Source organism: Phocoena phocoena, chromosome 7 (assembly GCF_963924675.1).
Source record: "Phocoena phocoena chromosome 7, mPhoPho1.1, whole genome shotgun sequence".
NCBI lineage: Eukaryota > Metazoa > Chordata > Mammalia > Artiodactyla > Phocoenidae > Phocoena > Phocoena phocoena.
The window spans coordinates 61,396,863-61,415,829 of record NC_089225.1 but is presented as its reverse complement, the minus strand read 5'-3'; the positions used below and the strand labels follow the sequence as shown (position 1 = coordinate 61,415,829).

At 38.5% G+C, this 18,967-nt stretch overlaps 1 protein-coding gene across 4 annotated transcripts in view; it reads left to right on the top strand.

Moving 5' to 3' along the window:
• Window positions 1-15,958, top strand: part of ZNF385B (zinc finger protein 385B) — a 312,776-nt gene extending 296,818 nt beyond the window's left edge. For all 4 annotated transcript variants that reach the window (XM_065880693.1, XM_065880692.1, XM_065880691.1 and 1 more), the window contains 4 exons: window positions 12,407-12,652; window positions 13,442-13,620; window positions 14,197-14,298; window positions 15,740-15,958. In XM_065880693.1, coding sequence (XP_065736765.1) covers window positions 12,407-12,652; window positions 13,442-13,620; window positions 14,197-14,298; window positions 15,740-15,958 — 746 coding nt within the window. The remainder of the gene's footprint in view (window positions 1-12,406; window positions 12,653-13,441; window positions 13,621-14,196; window positions 14,299-15,739) is intronic.
• Window positions 15,959-18,967: the final 3,009 nt, after the last annotated feature.

Genomic DNA, 18,967 nt, shown 5'->3' with positions numbered 1-18,967 from the left:
AGAATCTGCCTTCCCATGCAGGGGACGTGGGTTCGATCCCTGGTCAGGGAACTAAGATCCCACGTGCTGCTGGGCAACTAAGCCTGTGCGCTCTAGAGCCCACGTGCCACAACTACAGAGCCCACATGCCACAACTAGAGGGAAGCCCACACACCTCAATGGAAAGATCCCGGGTGCAGCAACGGAAGACTCTAAAAAAATAATAATAATGGTAGATTTTTTTTAAAAAACGTAGGTAGGTCCTCTGACTGACACCCATTAATTTCTCATTACTGAGAAAGTAGGAAGATAAAGCAGAAGAGAATGATTTCAGAATTCCATATCAAAGTGAACTAACTTGCTTTAATGAGCGTTGAGCAGTAATCTGGGCATTGCTTTGTTTTTTGAAATAATAATGAGATGCTAGACAAGGTGCTTGCAAAAAAAGGAAAGAATATGACCAGCAGTCCTTTCACAGCATGTCTCTGTTGCCTAATCCTTTTAGTACAATACTAAGTATAAAAAGGAAAATTATTGTAAAAACTGACAAGCAATATCCTTCAGTGACCTCAGAAAGCACAAAGTATGATTCTCTTGAAATTGTAGTCTTGGTTTCCTGAGCACTTTTCTCAAGTTTTGGAACTCCTTTGATATTCTGGAACGCTTATCTTGGAAAGACGTTAGGTGTCAGTGAACAAGGCTCATAGTTTTTCGAAAACTCTCTGACAAATGGTAGATGACTACACAATAAACAGAAAACCTGTTGCATTTTCACTGAAAGCAAAATACACATATTAAAACTCTATTCAAAATTTATGTGTTTTAAAACCATAATGATAAAAATAATATACAAATGAATGAATAATATTGCTCCTAAAAAATTAAAAATTATAATCATTGCTTTAGGGCCTGGGGTGTGAGCTCAGATTGTCCAGTTGTGGTGATTTACTTGTAAAGACGGGTACACATTTTTTTTTTCAGTCAAAAGACATGGATTTAGATATCCACAGCCCCTGAGTATGGAACAGAACCCATGACCTTGATCTCATTAGCATTAACTGTGAGTCACTTGAGCTTAGGCCCCCAAACTATTACCTTTCGTTGTGTCATCCACCTGAAGACCTTGCCTCACCTTTACCATCTTCTTGGTTCTTAGAGCCCGAGGAGAAAATGGTAGTATTTTGCACATTTTCAGATGAAGGCACCAATCACTTAAGTCACTTGCTTGAGGTTTATTAGTCAGGAATGGAATTATGCATAGCCAAGTTTTCCTGGCTGAGAGACCAGGAAGTTTGGTTACTATCCTAAATACCATTATCTCTAATCTCAGTGAATGATACCACCACCATTCACCAAGTGTTCATGGCAAAACCTCGGTAGTAATCCTTGATTCCTCTCTTTCTCTGACACCCCACATCTAATCAGTCGGTAAGTCTGGTTGTTTCTACCCACAGATATATCCTGAGTGTACTGCTCAGTTTTCTACTACCACCCTGGTCCAAGCCACCATCGGCTCCCTGTGGACAGCTACATTAGGCTCCAAACTCATCTCCATGTGCTTATTCTTGCACAAGCTCTTCTCCACATAGCAGTCAAAATGATCTTATGAAAACATGACTCACATCACCTCTCTCTCCTGCTAAGAAATCACAGATTACATCCAAATTTCTCTCATGCTTTACCAGACCGTATGTGATCTCGGCCCTGGTCAGCTCCTTCACCGCACAGCCTGCATTCACCCTCTTCCCACTCACCTTGATCTTGCTTGTTTCATTTCAAGGTTTTCGTACTCGCTATGCTTTCTTCCTGGAATGCTCTTCTTCCCAGAATTCCTGTTATTTCATTCAAGTGTCTGTCAAATATTACCTCTTCAGATAGGCTTGAACTGACTCTATTACCATGCCATGCTTTATTTTTCTTCTTAGCACACTTAATACTATGAGACTATATATATATATATATATATATATATATATATATATATATATATACACACACACACACACGTATGTATTACACACATATATCATATATATGTATACATGTATGTATCACACACATATCATATATATATGATATATACATATATGTATATTTTATATTTAATTTTATATGATTATATATAATATGTAAAATATAAACGTGTTTTATACATGCTTATATATATTTAACATATATTTTATAAATGTATATATAACAAAAGCATATGTGTAAATATACATATATATTTTTCTGCCTTTCCCCTAGATAATTAATTTCATTGAGTCAAAGATTTGGTATAGGGCTTCCCTGGTGGCACAGTGGTTGAAAGTCCGCCTGCCGATGCAGGGGACGCTGGTTCGTGCCCCGGTCCGGGAGGATCCCACATGCCGCGGAGCGGCTAGGCTCTTGAGCCATGGCCGCTGAGCCTGCGCGTCCGGAGCCCGTGCTCCGCAACGGGAGGGGCCGCAGCGGTGAGAGGCCCGCGTACCGCAAAAAAGAAAAAAAAAAAAAAAAAGATTTGGTATATATTATACACATATATTTTCACCTCTAACTTCAGAGCCTAGAATAGTGTATACCACATCACAGGTATGCAATAATTATTAAATTTGTTGCAGAAATAGATGGCTATTTCCTTATGATATATTCTTAGATGGGACTTACTTGGTGAAATGGTATGAACTTCACATATGTCTCAGAATTACACTCCCGTCAAGCAGGTGCTATATCTTATCTTCCCCTCGCTTATAATTTTTAAATCTTTGCCATTTCTCAGTGGCAGAAAATGATACCTATTACTAGTTGTAATTTGTACAGCTTGATAAGTCAAGACATGTGTTATCAAAAGCAAAAATGCAAGGAAATTTTTACTTCACATAGAGAATCAGAGACCTTCTGTGTTGGGACATTAGCCAAGAAGTGAGAACTCAAAGAAGAAAAAACGCCTAAGCAAATTTTTGCTTGAAATGCCTTCTTTAAAAGCTATTGTCTTTTGCTTTCCTAGGTTACATGCAAAGTTGCAACCTTAAAGAAACTGTATTAAAACATTTATTTGTCTGGTTCTCAGCAAGTTTTGCCTATAATGTGCTATGCTTTGTATGGCATCATTTAACAAAGATATACAAAGCTAATACCATCCACTCAGCTTTATTCAACAGTGTCAGGCCTTCAAGAAAGTATTACTGAGATTGAGCATTCTTAGTCTCTACTCCCTCAAAACAGAAGAAAAATAAGAAGCACAGGCTCAGGATTCAGAAGACTATATTTGAATCCATGCTCTACCATTTAGTAATTCAATGACCTGTGGGAAGTAACTTAATCTGGTTGTTTTTCTTTTTGAACAATTGTAGTTACATTTTGAGAGAGAAAAGCATACCACTACCTGGGAGATGATTTGTAATACATGTATCTGACAAAGGACTCCTGTTTGGACTATATAAAGAATTCCTATAAATCAATAAGAAAAAAGCTGAGAATCTACTTTTTAAAAAATGGGCGAAAAATTTGACCAAACACTTCACAAAAGACGATATACAATTAGCCTATAAAAATATGCAAAGGTGTTCCATATCATTAGTCATTAGGGAAATACAAAATAAAACCAAAATAAGGTACCACCACAACTCCACCAGAACTGCTAAAATCAAAAGGACTGAAAACACTGATACTATTTGTTAGAGCAAATGTGGAACAACTGGCATTCTCACACATTGCTGGTAGAAATATAAATCAGTACTACCATTTTGGAAAACTCTTCAGAATCTACTAAAGATATATATATCTATATAGACATGGATATAGATAACATAAATGAGTATCTATGTCTACCAAAAACATGTATAAGAATATTTATAGTAGCATTACTCAAAATAGCCAAAAATTGAAAACTGAAACCTTTCAAATGCTCATCAATAGTAAAGTAGATAAATAAATTGTGGCATAGTCATACAATGTATACTATCCAGCCATTAGGAAAAATACAAACTTCTATGTGCAACAATATGGATGAATCTCATAGACATCATGTTGTGTGAAAGAAGCCAGGCATAAAATAATATATACCGGGTGATTCCATTTATATGAAGTTCAAAAATAGGCAAAACTGATCTAAACTGATAGCAATAAGAATGGTGGTTATCTTTGAGAAGAGGGGGAGTATCAACTGATTGGGGGTTCAATGGAGCCTTCTAGGGTGGTAGAAACATTCTATATCTTTATATCTTATATATCAGTATCTTATATCTTCTTTATATCTATGTTTACACAAATGTATACATATGTATAAATTCATTAAAATGTATGTACCTTACAGTATATAAGTTATACCTCAATAAAAAAGAAACAGGGCTTCCCTGGTGGCGCAGTGGTTGAGAGTCCGCCTGCCGATGCAGGGGACACGGGTTCGTGCCCTGATCTGGGAAGATCCCACATGCCGTGGAGCGGCTGGGCCCGTGAGCCATGGCCGCTGGGCCTGCGTGTCCGGAGCCTGCGCTCCACAACGGGAGAGGCCACAACAGTGAGAGCCCCACGTACCGCAAAAATAAATAAATAAATAAATAAATAAATAAATAAAAAGGTACAGATAGTAAAATGTCTACCTCATTACAGTGTATGAAAAATAAGTGAGATAATGAATATAAGTTCTTACCATACTGCTTGGTCTATAGTGAGTATTCAATTAGTGTTAGCTATTAATTTGTGATTATTATTGCTGCTTTTACTATCACTGTAAGATATAACTGCCTGGAGCAGCTATTCGGCCATTTTTTTTTTTTTGTTCTACATAAAAGCAAACTTCTTTTTTTTTTTTTTTTTTTTTCGGTTTGCGGGCCTCTCACTGTTGTGTCCTCTCCCATTGCGGAGCACAGGCTCCGGACGCGTAGGCCCAGCGGCCATGGCTCACAGGCCCAGCCGCTCCGCGGCATGTGGGATCCTCCCAGACCGGGGCCTGAACCCATGTCCCCTGTTTCGGCAGGCGGACTCTCAACCACTGCGCCACCAGGCAAGCCCGAAAGCAAACTTCTTGAAATAAGGATAGAGCCCCTGAATTCAGCTTCTAAGAACCATGCTCCACCCAACTTAACAGTATTAGTTGTGTATACAGACGTAGAAAACAAACTAATGGTTCCCAAAGGGGAAAAGGGGGGATAAACTAGGAGTTTGAGATTAACATATACACACTACTATATGTAAAATAGATAACCAATGAGGACCTACTGTCCAGCACAAGGAACTATACTCAATATTTTGTAATAACCTATAAGGGAAAAGAATCTCAAAAGGAATAGATGTATATGTATGTATAACTGAATCACTTTGCTGGACACCTGAAACTAACACAGCATTGTAAATCAACTATACTTGAATAGAATACACACACACACACACACACACATATATATATTAGTTGTGTATAAAAGGAAGCTTGTTATTATGGTAAAGTTTACTTATCTAGTGTAAAAATTTTAACTTCCAAATATGCATTTAGTTCAAGGGTTTTGTTCCCTTTTAGAATTAAGAATTTTTAAAAAAATTACTTTGAAACACAAATCATCATTAATCTTATGAAAAGGTATTCAAATCTGTTTAGTATAAAAATAAATGTAAATCAAACTGGCAGTGAGATATTGTATTACATCTGTCAGATTGGCAAAAACAATGGACGTTTAGGCTGGTAAAGGTACAGGGAAGCCAGCAATCTCTTACAAAGCTCTAAGAGTATTAACTTGTATAACCATCTGGAGGGCAATTTGGCAGTGTGCATCACAAGCTCAAAAATGTACATGCTTTCTGATCCAGCAATTTCTCCTCAAAGTTTAGGTCCTGAGGAAACTATCAGACAAGTATACAGAGATGTCTGTACACAATGTTGTTTATATAAATGGTTTATTGAATATATGTGAATTCAGCAGAGTACAAACATGATTGCCTATGTACTCTGTTGAATCTTCCTTTCTCATTCCTCAAAGACACTGTCAGATATCAGAAAGTCCAGTCTTATTTGAAACTTTAGGCTCTTATCCAGTTGCACACTCCCTTCCTCCTGGCTCAGGTTGGACCATGGGAAGAGGCATAACCTGCCCTTTCTTTCTTCCCCATCATATCATTTCTGATTCTTGCCCTTTCCAATTTTTAGGGATAGGAGAAGTAATTGGGAGGGGGGAGGGCAAATGTTGTTGTATGTAAGAACAATCATTGATGGCTTCTGCATGATAGGTGTCCAGATGCTTCTCAAGGACCATATGTAAGGTCTTCATGTGGTTCTTCCAATCCTTCCTCAGTCCCCACCACTCCTCAGGCTCTTGCTGCCAGGGTCCTGGTCATCAGCCTTCTTGTGTCTGTACCAGTAACATGGTTCAAGCCTGACCACCTTTCAAGATGTCCTGTTGACGCAAAGAAAACCCATTCGGCCATGCCAAACTGAGGTTGCAGGTTCTTTGAGTTCTAACCATTCCCAGCCCCATCTCTCTCCAACCTTCCTTTCCGCTACCTCACCTAGTATGAGGGGCAGATCACCAAGGCCTGAAGTTGTCTGACGGGGGAATGAAATGGAGGCAATAGAAGTCCCACTCAGTATCTTTTTAACATTAGTAAAAGTGCAAACCAGAAATAACCCAAACATCTAAAGATTTGTTGAATAAATTATAGTACATCCATATAAGTAAATATCATTTGGTTTTATAAATCATGATCCAATTCTATCTACATTTATTGACATGGAAAGATATTCTTGATTTATTGCTAAGCAACAAATGTTAGTTACAGAATATTATGTTTCTGTCTATTCATATATACTGTTGTTTAAAAAATAGTGTGGAGCGGCTTCCCTGGTGGCACAGTGGTTGAGAGTCCGCCTGCCGATGCAGGGGACACGGGTTCGTGCCCCGGTCCGGGAGGATCCCACATGCCGCGGAGCGGCTGGGCCCGTGAGCGAGCCATGGCCACTGAGCCTGTGCGTCCGGAGCCTGTGCTCCGCAACGGGAGAGGCCACAGCAGTGAGAGGCCCGCATACCACAAAAAATAAAAAAATAAAAAATAGTGTGGAGTAATAGATATCAAAACATAATCATTCCAGGTCAAGGATTGGCAAACTACTACCTGCAGGCTAAATCTAGCCTGCTGCCTATTTTTTGTAAAAAGAGTTTATTGAATCACATATGCAAGTGGCTGCTTTCCTGCCGTAATACCAAAGTTCAGTACAAAGTTGAAACAGAGACAGTATGGCATACAGAGCCCACTATATTTACCATCTGGTGCTTTGCAGAAAAATTTTGTTGACTTTTATTTTAGATGATAGAATCATGGGTGACTTTAATTTTTTTTAATGTTTGTCTGACTTTATTTTCTATATCAAGCATAAATTTATTGTATAAAATATGTATCTGTTAGTAAACTGTTGAAACCTGATTAGAAAAGACTTCTTATATTGAAAACGTTAAATCAAGAGTAAACTTCGTAAGTGAAATCAAAATTTGATTATAGCTTCCAAAGTTCTACTTCAAAATAAGATCTCTGATGTGGTTAGAATATTATTTTAACTGTTTTTAAAGTTAAGACCTATCAATGGACGTGACTCTTCTATTTACCAACAGGATTAGTTTCTGAAAACTGCTTTCAGACTCCTGGCATGTTCTTTTCATCTTCTGTGTTAGAGTATTAGTGCTCTGAGGCTGTATTTGAGTGAAATAGAGCTAATAAGCTGGGTTTATTTGAGTAAAATTTTTGGAGTAAAAAATAAGAGTGACACATAAATATTGAAAATGGACTTCCTTCACCTGGTTTATCAACTAGATATGAAAATAGTTCCAAAAAGAGAGATTTTCAAAATGTTTAGCGCTTTGGAAAATAAGTGAGTCAGAGTGGGACCTCCCAAGAAGGCTACTTTGAAGAACTAAATTCACTTGGATGAATAAATTATGGATATTTGTTACAAAGGGCAATTCTGATGTAGCTTAGCAAATTTTGCTTCAAAATCCTGTCGGATGAAACCTTAGAAAAGGTGTTTGAGTAATCAGGAAATAATTAAGACTCTCAGACCTGCTAATTTTCATTAGGTGAGGGAATACTTGAAAATGGAATTCATATTAACCAGAAGTTCCAGGTGACATGCATCTTTATTAAAAGAAACAGAAGTAAATAGTACATTAAGTAAACTTTCAAATACACACAATAAGAAGGCTTTAAAAATGCCAGTAAGGGAAGAGAAATAATATAATGGACTTTGATAAAAATATCAAACAATTAAAATGAGAAATAATAAAATTAGGCTTTGATGCTTATAAGTTTACAGATCCAGAAAGAATGCCACAATTTAAATAAATTATTGCATCATGGACTTTCCTGATTTTAGGATCAGTCTTATTGACTATCTAGTATCAATCCAGTAGCAGAATTACCTGCATATGATGGAGCCCTCTACACATTTCCAAAGTCAGAATGCGTTCCTAATATTCTCAAAGATTAAGACTCGGACCTATCCAGGGCATAAAAACTAAAACATAATTTATCTAAATGTTAAATCATGTAAATCTTAATCACTCCACACCTCTTAATATTTTTTAAAAGGAAACCAGCTACCCTTAGTATCTACTTTAACAGTTTTAAAATATTCTCTGCCTTCTGACTCAGTCCATCTTTATAATAGTATCTCCCATTAAACCTGTTGCCATCTTCTATCCTCACCTACCAGGTATTCACCAGCAAACCCCAAGCTTTCTAACACCTAAGCCTTTCCTCACGTGTCCACTTCTAGCCATTCACTTCCTACTCCTTTTCACCCTATTCTATACTTATTTAAATCTGATATTCAAAACCCATCTTCAAAACCTAGACAGAATGCTACTTCCTTTATGAAAAATGTCTTTCTTCCTAACCAAATGTAATTACTTCCAATTCTATACCCTCATGCCTCTTGCCAGTTTCTGTAATAAATCAGAGATCTCTGAATGACTATCCATTTCCTCTGCTAAACCATTACTTTCTTAAAGTCTACACATACTTTATTATCCTCTTCGGTGTCTAGCACATTGTCAGCAATTAGCATATTATTAATATGCATTTGTTAATGAGTAAATGACCTCTTTTGAAAAAGAGATGTAAAAAGGAAATCTGTGTATTTTTTCTTAAAGAAATAGGGATATAGAGAAAAAGATACAATTCTGTCCATCTTCTCAATGTAACCTGAATCAGATGATTGTTGAATAGTGTAGGTATTTTCATTTAAGGCAAATATGCTTTAAAACTAAACTATAATAGTAAAACAAAGCAACAGCTTTTTCACATCTCCAGGTGACTAATGTATGCCTTTTATAATGTTAATGCCATATGAAGTCCTCTCTTTGTGCAGGAAGATTAATACATTACATGGTGAATATTTAGAGAAAATATCATGCTCACTTATGCTACTTACTAATCTGTGTGACATTATTTAATATTGATGAGCCTCAGTTTCCACATTTTTAAGGTAGGAATAATCGTTGTCAGCCTTATCTTTTTCACAAGTTTTTTGAAACTTTTTCACAAGTCATAAGTTGTAAGAGATAAAAAGATAATGTAAGTGATAGCACTTTATAAATTATAAAATTCTATATAAGAGTATAAGAGAGAGATCAACATAAGGGACATTAAAATAGTGATATGAGTAAAAGACTGAGTGAGTAAATATCTAAAACATGTCAGATTCTTTAGATCGAATTTATATAAAACATGAAATGCTTGAAGCCAGGAAGGATTTTGCTATGCAATAACTTAAGATTCCATCACAAAAAACCGAGCAATTCCATAGGGGCAAATCTTAAGATTACTGAATTATTTTGCTGCTTTGTGATTTCTATAAAATTGCAGATTCAGTCTGAGGGATCCTTATAGATAAGAGAGTACCAGGCCTGAAATAATCTTCAATCTAATTTACTTACTACTACCATTTAGGAAGAATGATTTTACTCCTTTCTCTCATACTATTGAGGTCAGTTTAGTAAAAGTCTGACATCTTTTCCATCATACTTTGTGGCATCCTGAAGTTTTTTTGTTTTTTGTTTTTGTGGTACGTGGGCCTCTCACTGTTGTGGCCTCTCCCGTTGTGGAGCACAGGCTCCGGATGCGCAGGCTCAGCGGCCATGGCTCACGGGCCTAGCCGCTCCGTGGCATGTGGGATCTTCCCAGACCAGGGCATGAACCCGTGTCCCCTGCATCAGCAGGCAGACTCTCAACCACTGCGCCACCAGGGAAGCCCCCTGAAGTTTTAATAAACTTGCTGAAAAGGAATATAGATTGTGAAAACCAAGGATTAAAAGGAATCTGAATATTCCTTTATTCCAAACACCACCCAGACCTGGAATTCATCTATAGTATCCCTGCTATGTCCAGTCTTGACGTGGATGGATCCAGCTTGGAAAAAGGGATGGAAATCAACTGCTGATCCCTAAATCAATTAAGTAAAAATATGATATCCCCTCACTTTTGATGTGTGTGAAAGCGTTGGTTTGCCCCACATAGAGCAGAGACACACAGAACCTCACTGCTGTTTCCCTCGTCATTCCTTCCCTCTTGGTCATCCAGGTCCATGGTACATGGTTCCAAATTAGCTAGGGCAATTAACAAACAAACTTTCAGTTTTAATTCCCTTTCTCTCTTTTTTTTTCTTCTTTTAATTAATTAATTTATTATTTTTGGCTGCATTGGGTCTTCATTACTGCACGTGGGCTTTCTCTAGTTGCGGCGAGCAGGGGCTACTCTTTGGTGCGGTTCATGGGCTTCTCATTGCGGTGGCTTCTCTTGTCGCAGAGCACGGGCTCTAGGCACGTCGGCTGCAGGAGTTGTGGCACGTGGGCTCGGTAGTTGTGGCTCATGGGCTCTAGAACGCAGGCTCAGTAGCTGTGGCACACGGGCTTAGTTGCTCTGCAGCATGTGGGATCTTCCCAGACCAGTGAGTGAACCTGTGTACCCTGCATTGGCAGGCAGATTCTTCACCACTTTGCCACCAGGGAAGTCCCCCTTTCTGTCTTTTTTTTTTTTTGGCGGTACACGGGCCTCTCACTGTTGTGGCCTCTCCCGTTGCGGAGCACAGGCTCCGGACGCGCAGGCTCAGCGGCCATGGCTCACGGGCCTAGCCACTCGGCGGCATGTGGGATCTTCCCGGACCGGGGCACAAACCCGTGTCCCCTGCATCGGCAGGCGGACTCTCAACCACTGCGCCACCAGGGAAACCCCCCACCGTTTCTGTCTTAATGAGAGTTTATCAGCATACCTACAGACATTTTCTAAGAGCAAGGCTCTACTAGGATTAAACTTGTGATGGATTTTGCAGTTGCCCTAGCAGTCCCAGCTTCTTTCCCAAAGGAGCCACTGAACAGAGCCTGTCTTGAATAGCAGGTGAACCGTGAAGTGTTAGATTCTGTTAAAGTCACTGTGACCCCTCTTAGAGCCTGCACATGGGCCTCAAGGATTATAAACATTTAGTAGCTACATGATCAAAATGCCAAGATGTCTGTAAATGATTTGGCTAGTCCTCATATTGTGCTTGTGGTTAATGTCATTATTTAAAACTTATGATTCAGACTGGCAGTAATTAATAAGTATAATGAATGGAATCTTTAAATCTTGTATTTTGGATAAATCGTATTGCCAAAGAGCAGCAAAAACTTAACTAATCATAACCAAAATTAACCATGTTTCTTCCCTCGCCTCTGCCCTACACCTGAAGGTTAAAATTTAACCTGGTGTAAAAATTGAATTTTAACTTTATGTTCATGTCATAATTAAAATACGAGTAGTCAAATGAAACCTACCATTACATGTCTTATTTCATGTTACCATCATATCATTTAATCAGATTGGAAGGTAGCTGGTTTCCCTATCTATTAAAGGAACATAATTTACAACTCAGGGATATCAGACAGAAAGTTACCTGATGCAAGTGGGAGAACAAAGTCATTTTTCCTGAGTCGTCATGATCTTGGGGTGACCTGTTACAGAAGCCGATGCCATGGAGTTCTTTTTCAATTAAGCTCAATGAACTAAAATCTGCGCTGGAAAAAAATGCTACACATAGAAAACAAACTCATGGTTACCAAAGGGGAAAGGGGGGGTCAGGGAGAGATATATTAGGAGGTTGGGATTAACATATACACACTACTACATATAAAATAGATAACCAACAAGGACCTACTGTAGAGCACAGGGAACTCTACTCAATATTCAGTAATAACCTATATGGGAAAATAATCTGAAAAGGAATGGATACATGTATATGTATAACTGAATCACTTTGCTATACACCTGAAACTAACACAACACTGTATTGATAAATCAACTATACTCCAATATAAAATAAAAATTTTTTAAAAACTACATCTAGAAATCAGATTTCTATTTTTAATTCCTTTATGTCAATTTGTCTGTGTCTGTATGGTATATGAGGCCTTAACACTGTCTGTGTCTCTCTTAGAAGATAAAGGGAAGTTGAAAGTCAGCAGTTCCAGTCAGGCATCAAGCTCTGAAGGTGGCTCATTTCTCCTCAAACCTGGTACAACACCCCTGCCACCCGGAGCAGCCACTTCTCCCTCCAAGAGCACAAACGGAGCTCCTGGTACTGTTTCTGAATCAGAAGAAGAAAAAGCCAAAAAATTACTTTATTGTTCACTATGCAAAGTGGCTGTGAACTCCCTGTCACAGCTAGAGGCACACAACACAGGTTAGCATCTATCGTTTACATTTAAATAATGTTTATAACAAGATTCACCTTTTCTCATCAGAATACCTTATCTTTTGTTGTTCAAACATTAGGTTTCTTCAGTCTTCTCTACTTTTTTGATTCAAAGGAGTGATTTTAAGAAATGTACGATATAACAACTTTAGAAACAGCAAGGCAAAAGTAGGTTGGGGATAAAACTTGTTCTGTTCTTTATTTTCTCAAAAGCATCTAATACTTCCCAAAACTCATTATGATGAAGTGACAGAAATGAAGACAAATATCTATGCACAATGTTCACTGCAACACACTTCTAAGAGAAAAAAATGGAAACAACCTAATATTTCGTCAGTAGGGAAATGTTGAGCGAATTATAGTCCCAATATGATAGAATATATTACTCAGCCATTAAAGTGTAATTATAAGAAAATATGTATATGATTTGATATGTGAAATTTTCGGGATATTTAATTAGCATGATCCCAATTTTGAAAATACACTTTTCAGTATACCAAAAAAAGAAGCTGAAAAGAAATACACTAGAAGGATAACAGTGGTTATCTCTGGGTGGTGAAAACAGAGGTAATGTTTGTTTTCTTATGCTTCTCTATATTTTCTTTATTATATACTCATGGTTTCTCATTTTTTTACAGTGAAAATGTGTTAAATCTATAATCAACATTAAAACCATCATTAAAAAATGTCTTGGGAAGTTCAGCCTGAAGATAAACTTTTCAAGAGCTTCATATAGTTCGTAAATAGCTATTTAATATATGTTTCTTTCTGTCTTAGGATCTAAACACAAGACCATGGTTGAAGCTCGTAATGGGGCTGGTCCAATTAAGTCCTATCCTAGACCTGGATCAAGATTAAAGATGCAGAATGGCACTAAGGGGTCAGGACTACAGAACAAGACATTTCATTGTGAAATCTGTGATGTTCACGTTAATTCAGAAATTCAGCTCAAACAGGTAGTATCCTGAATTAGTAGTCACTGTTGCTTGGGGTCACCCTTTGACTATGTATCTCCTAATCTATATAATGGTTCTCACTTTGCTCACAGTTAAATTTCCTAACTTTATAGGATGCCTATGGTATACAACATACAGGTGCTATGTGGAAGAAAAAGTACCAAATATCTGTGCACCTACTATTACTACATGTCAGACTCTAGGTTTGGTGTTAGAGACCAATGAGCACAGCAGTCACCTGGAGCTTACAGTTGAGCAGGAACTTCTAAGATAGTAAATGTTCAGCCTGTCTTCCAAGGACCCAAAATCTGCTTAAGGAGACAGACTCATCAGTCACGGTGATAATACCAGGCAAAGTCGGAGGAGTGCTATAGAGAAAGGAAAGGGACAGAAGGTGTTACAATAGAGTGGGGAGCAAGTCTTAATTTAGAGGGTGTGGCGATCTTACCCACACCACCATGGAACCATGGACCTAGAACTGGGAATGGAGGAACCAACTACCTCTGTCTAGGAAATATATTTTACATGGCATAAAACTCACATGTAGACTCAGCTAATGCATCAAACTTTTTTCAGCACATTTCTAGCAGAAGGCATAAGGATCGAGTTGCAGGGAAACCACTGAAGCCGAAGTACAGCCCTTACAATAAACTCCAGCGGAGCCCAAGCATTTTAGCAGTAAGTTCACTTCGCCTACTTGTCTATTTTGTGGGGCAGCCTTGCTGCCTGGGGCAGGCACTGTGGTTAAGGAGGGCCTAGGGTCTAATTGGTCCTGAAAGGGTTTTGAACTTAAATAGCCCTCATAGAGAGAAGCTTTAGAATGAACTTAGTCCCTGCCGGAGGACACCTTGAAGAAAGTTTCCTTAGAAAAAAAGAAACTGAACCTCCTTAAGGGCTAATACCTTACTCTTCACCAGGACCTTTTCAAGAGATTCCCTTCTTTAGCATATACTGAAAAGTAAAGGCTCAGGAACAAGGGCAATGATGCCTGAGGAATCTTGGAACATGTTAAACCTGGGGGAAGGGATTGCTTTCCAAACACAAAATCCATCTATGTAATATCCTCCTCCTTTCTGGGGTGTTCCCCCCACCTCTTTCTCTCTCTTTCTCCAATAAGTACAGTAGCTGTGTGTATTCCTCTCGCTTTCCCTGTCTAGTAGGCATGTTGATAGTCAGCCTGTCTTACCTGCTCTCAAAATGTGCTATTTTCAGTTTCTTGGTAAAAACATTAAGGGCCTCCACCAATAGATGTCATATAAATACCCAGATGGATGGATTTCCTAGTCTCCCTGGGACTCAGCCCAGCGTGGTGTTCTGCTGAGGTTGAAAGCTGGGATTGGCCAGCTGAAGGCGATACTGACAGTACCTCCAGTTCTTCCAAAGCTCAGTTGATGCTGCATGCAGGCATTTTACGCATTAAGCAAATCCAGCTTGCAAAACTCCTCCTGATTGCAAAAGAGAGGGATTAAGGATTGATTTCTTACTTCATAGGAAGATTCCACCTTGGGATTCCTTTTAAATAGAGAAAGTTTCTAGCCCATTTACAATCATTGCCAATGACAAATTTGAGTTAGCTGCAGTTTTTCAAGTAATACTTTTTAAGTGGCCAGAGAGGTGTAAACTGACTTTGTTTTCATGACTGTTCATGGGTCCCCAAGGTCCCAAACTCCAGTTACCTAACCCAATGTGGCTTTTTTTAAGAGGAGGTGAAGTAAAGGGTAATGCATATTCTCCAAAAAGCCTCTTTGTATTTTAAAACAAGTCATTAGTTTGAATTGAGCTCCATAATCTAAGCAGGAAACCTTCTGGGTGTGTTTGTTTTTTCCTTGTGAGCAGCAGCATAAAATACTTTCAGTATCTATTCAGAGAGGCTTTCCTCTGTCCTAGTGCCCAGGGGCAAGGCCCACCAGAAAAGAGTTGAAATGGAAACAAATCAAAGAAAAGGTATGCCAAGAACCTTTGAAACCAGCTTTGTGAAAATAATCATGTCTTGACTTCTGAGAGTTAAGATTTTTACATTTTGACTTCTGAATGTCGCTCTTTTACTTATGAAAATATCTGTGCTGCTGTTATTCAAAACAATCTCCCCACCCCACTCCTGGTTTTCTCCCTCTATTAGGCAAAACTTGCATTCCAGAAGGATATGATGAAGCCTTTGGCCCCGGCCTTCCTGTCCTCGCCCCTGGCAGCGGCGGCGGCAGTGTCCTCCGCGCTGTCACTGCCACCCCGGCCGTCGGCCTCGCTCTTCCAGGCTCCAGCCATCCCTCCTGCTCTGCTGAGGCCCGGCCACGGCCCCATCCGCGCCACTCCCGCCTCCATCCTCTTCGCCCCGTACTAATGTCTGCAAGCCCCCAGACGGTTGAGGCCAGTAGGAAAGTAGAGCAGGAAAGCCAAAAGGATTCAGCAGTTTAGCATTTGGTGTTGCAGTGACCCACCCAACTGCAAAATGCAGGGTACCACCTGAGCCCCAACTCCAAAGAGTAAGTCGCTAGATTCGAGAGTGCTTTTTGGGGCCGCTCCTATAATTTCAGAATCTGAGCAAGCAGAAGCTTTATCTCCCTAGTCCCTCCCCCTGCCCTACCCCATACAATTTGTGTATCTGAGATATTTAGTTTCTTGCAAATGTATTGGTCAGAAAAAAAAAAAATATATATATATATATATATATATATATATATATATATATATATATATACACATATATATCATTTTCTGACTATTTTTCCGTGGGTGTGATCTGGCTTAGAAACAATATGGAATATCTTCCTGACAGACTTGAAAACTAGGGTCTTCCTCACACGTCTGTAAATAATCCTGGAATCCAACTGGGCACATTCTAGTGTGGAACAAAAATAGATGAACACAAGTGCTTACTTGTGGATACCATCTTACCAACGGATCACAGCGTTTTCTTTTTGGTGTACTATTGTTGACAGGGATTGTGTACTGTTTTAGACCCAAGTACTGTTGTATCCTGTGTAGTACTAGATCTGTATCTCTTGTCTGAATTAAACATTTTTAGTTGCTGTGTAAATGTTAGGAAGCAAAGTAGCTTTGAATTTTCTCTTTAAGAGAACAAAAGATAACGTATTTTCTTTATTTTACATTTTATTTGGTGATATTTAAACGAAATAGAAAGCCATATAACATAGCTCTAATTACTACCTGTCTGCTATTTTTGTTTAACTTATTTTGTAGCTTCCTCACCAGTTTGAGTTGCTAAGCAAATGTATACAAACAGAAAAAGAGCTTCCTAAATTCCACATTTTTGCACCTCTTGTGCGTTCAGCAAGAAGACAATGAATCCATGTATTTCTACATCATTATCTTCTTCATTTTTAATGTGTTTTCATTTGTAATGATGCTACATAATTTTGTGGCTCCCTAATGCAATAATGTACAGAAGATAAAAAAAATTTATAATTGAACAATCTGTCTTTCTGTTCACTGAATCTGTTGCAGGTCATGCTCCCATGCCCCCGTTTCTAAGCTGATATCAACAGGACTGGAATGTTTGTCATATCAGGGGCAAGAGGTATAAGACAGCAAAATAGAGTGAACTCTTTTAGAGCATCTATATCTGCAGTCTGTAAATGGTAAAATGTCTGTGTATTTTTTTAAATGTACCTTTTCAATAAAAGTACAAAAAATAAAAATCTGTTTGTATTTTCAAAGTTATTTTCTCTTGAGACACCTCCAATTTGAAATCATCTGAAGGCTTTTCAGTAGGTGCAAAGATTGCTTCTTACATATTTAGCATTTTCAGTTCTTATTTGCAGCATATTTATTTGTCATGTTTATTCATGACTGTTCACAGCATCTGCATGAAGCAAGACTTCACTGCTGTTTTCTCTGAATCTCTAAGAAGTTGAACCAAAGTTGTGAGTGTGGCCCAAAATCACAGTAGGGGTCTACCAAAAATTGTGACACAATTTTTAAACACTCTGTGAGTCTTCTAAATTCCTAACTCATCTTTTATTTGTGTCCAATGCAATAATGATCTCCTTTTAGAGGATTTGATTCCACTGCTCCCCTCTGACCTTCTCTAATCAGCCAACCCTTCTTTTCTTCCACTTCATTCTGTTTTTAAGTGTAAAGAGCAATATATCACTGTTTTTTCTGGTTTTCTGCTTCATGGACTACTCTAATACATAGTGGCTTAAAATAAAACCATTTTATTATGTGACAATTTCAGGGGTCAGGGATTCCAGCAAGGCTTGGCTGGGCTGTTCTGTTCCCCAAGTCCTCATTAGGAGATCCCTGGATCATATTCATCTGGTGGGTGGGCTGGTGTGGAAGCCAAAATAGCTTTGCTCATATGTCTGCCTGGATGGAGGGGCTGGGAGGCTGGATCCTACTGGAACAGTCTATCAGAGGGCCTTTGGGTGGTCTCCCTAGCTAAGTGGTCTCAGGTAGTTACATAGAAACTCAGGGTGCCCAGCGAGAGCATTTGAAGAGGTTCTGGGTGGAAGTGAAAAGGCTTCCTATAAAACTGTCTCAAAACTCCCAGCATGTCACGTATGCTGCATTCTACTGATAAAGCAAGTCACCAAGACCAGTCCAGATTCAAACGGAAGTTGATTAATCACTTTTCAATGTGAAGAAGAGCAAAGAATGTATGGCCATCTTTAATCTACTGCTCTGTTATAGAATTTTAAGGGGAGTGTTAATAGCTTTGTAGCCATTATAGATTCCCCTTCTTTTTTAGGTTAAGAAGAATTGGGGTGGGAGTAGAACCTAAATTCTCATTTCTAAAAAATTAAGGCCAGTGGATGGCTGCGCAGCTGTGATACATGGGAACAGACTTCCTCTATCAAAGAGTTAATCCGACTGTTTGAAAACTGTTGACCTCAATATTCTAAGCTTATAATTAGTTTTAGAGTCTATTAAGATTCCAGTTTGACATTCAAAATTTGAGTGGTTTTTTAAATATGACTCTTTTGAACTCTGACCACTTGTTACATTAAACCTTGGTTGGACCTTCAGACATACTCTGAAGGAACTGTGTTTTAGTTTAACTCTTTGGAGAAGCTTTTTTTTAATAGACACCATTGACAATTATATTTTATTTCTCTTGTATCATTTTATATCTCATTAAATCTTTCTACAATCCTCAAAAAATTTTAAATAACATATAAATAGACCTAGGAATTTACTGATTATTATAGAGTTTAAGTATTTAAAAATCACCTCAGGGAGGAAGTACAAAAGAATAACGATTAATTAAAGTGCATGCCTCCAAAAGAAGCCATCAATAGCTTTAAGCAATGATTTGTAAAACACTCTCAAACAGCTATACCTTATCCACCCTGATTCTGAGGTGGCAGAGTGGGTCTGAGGGGATGTA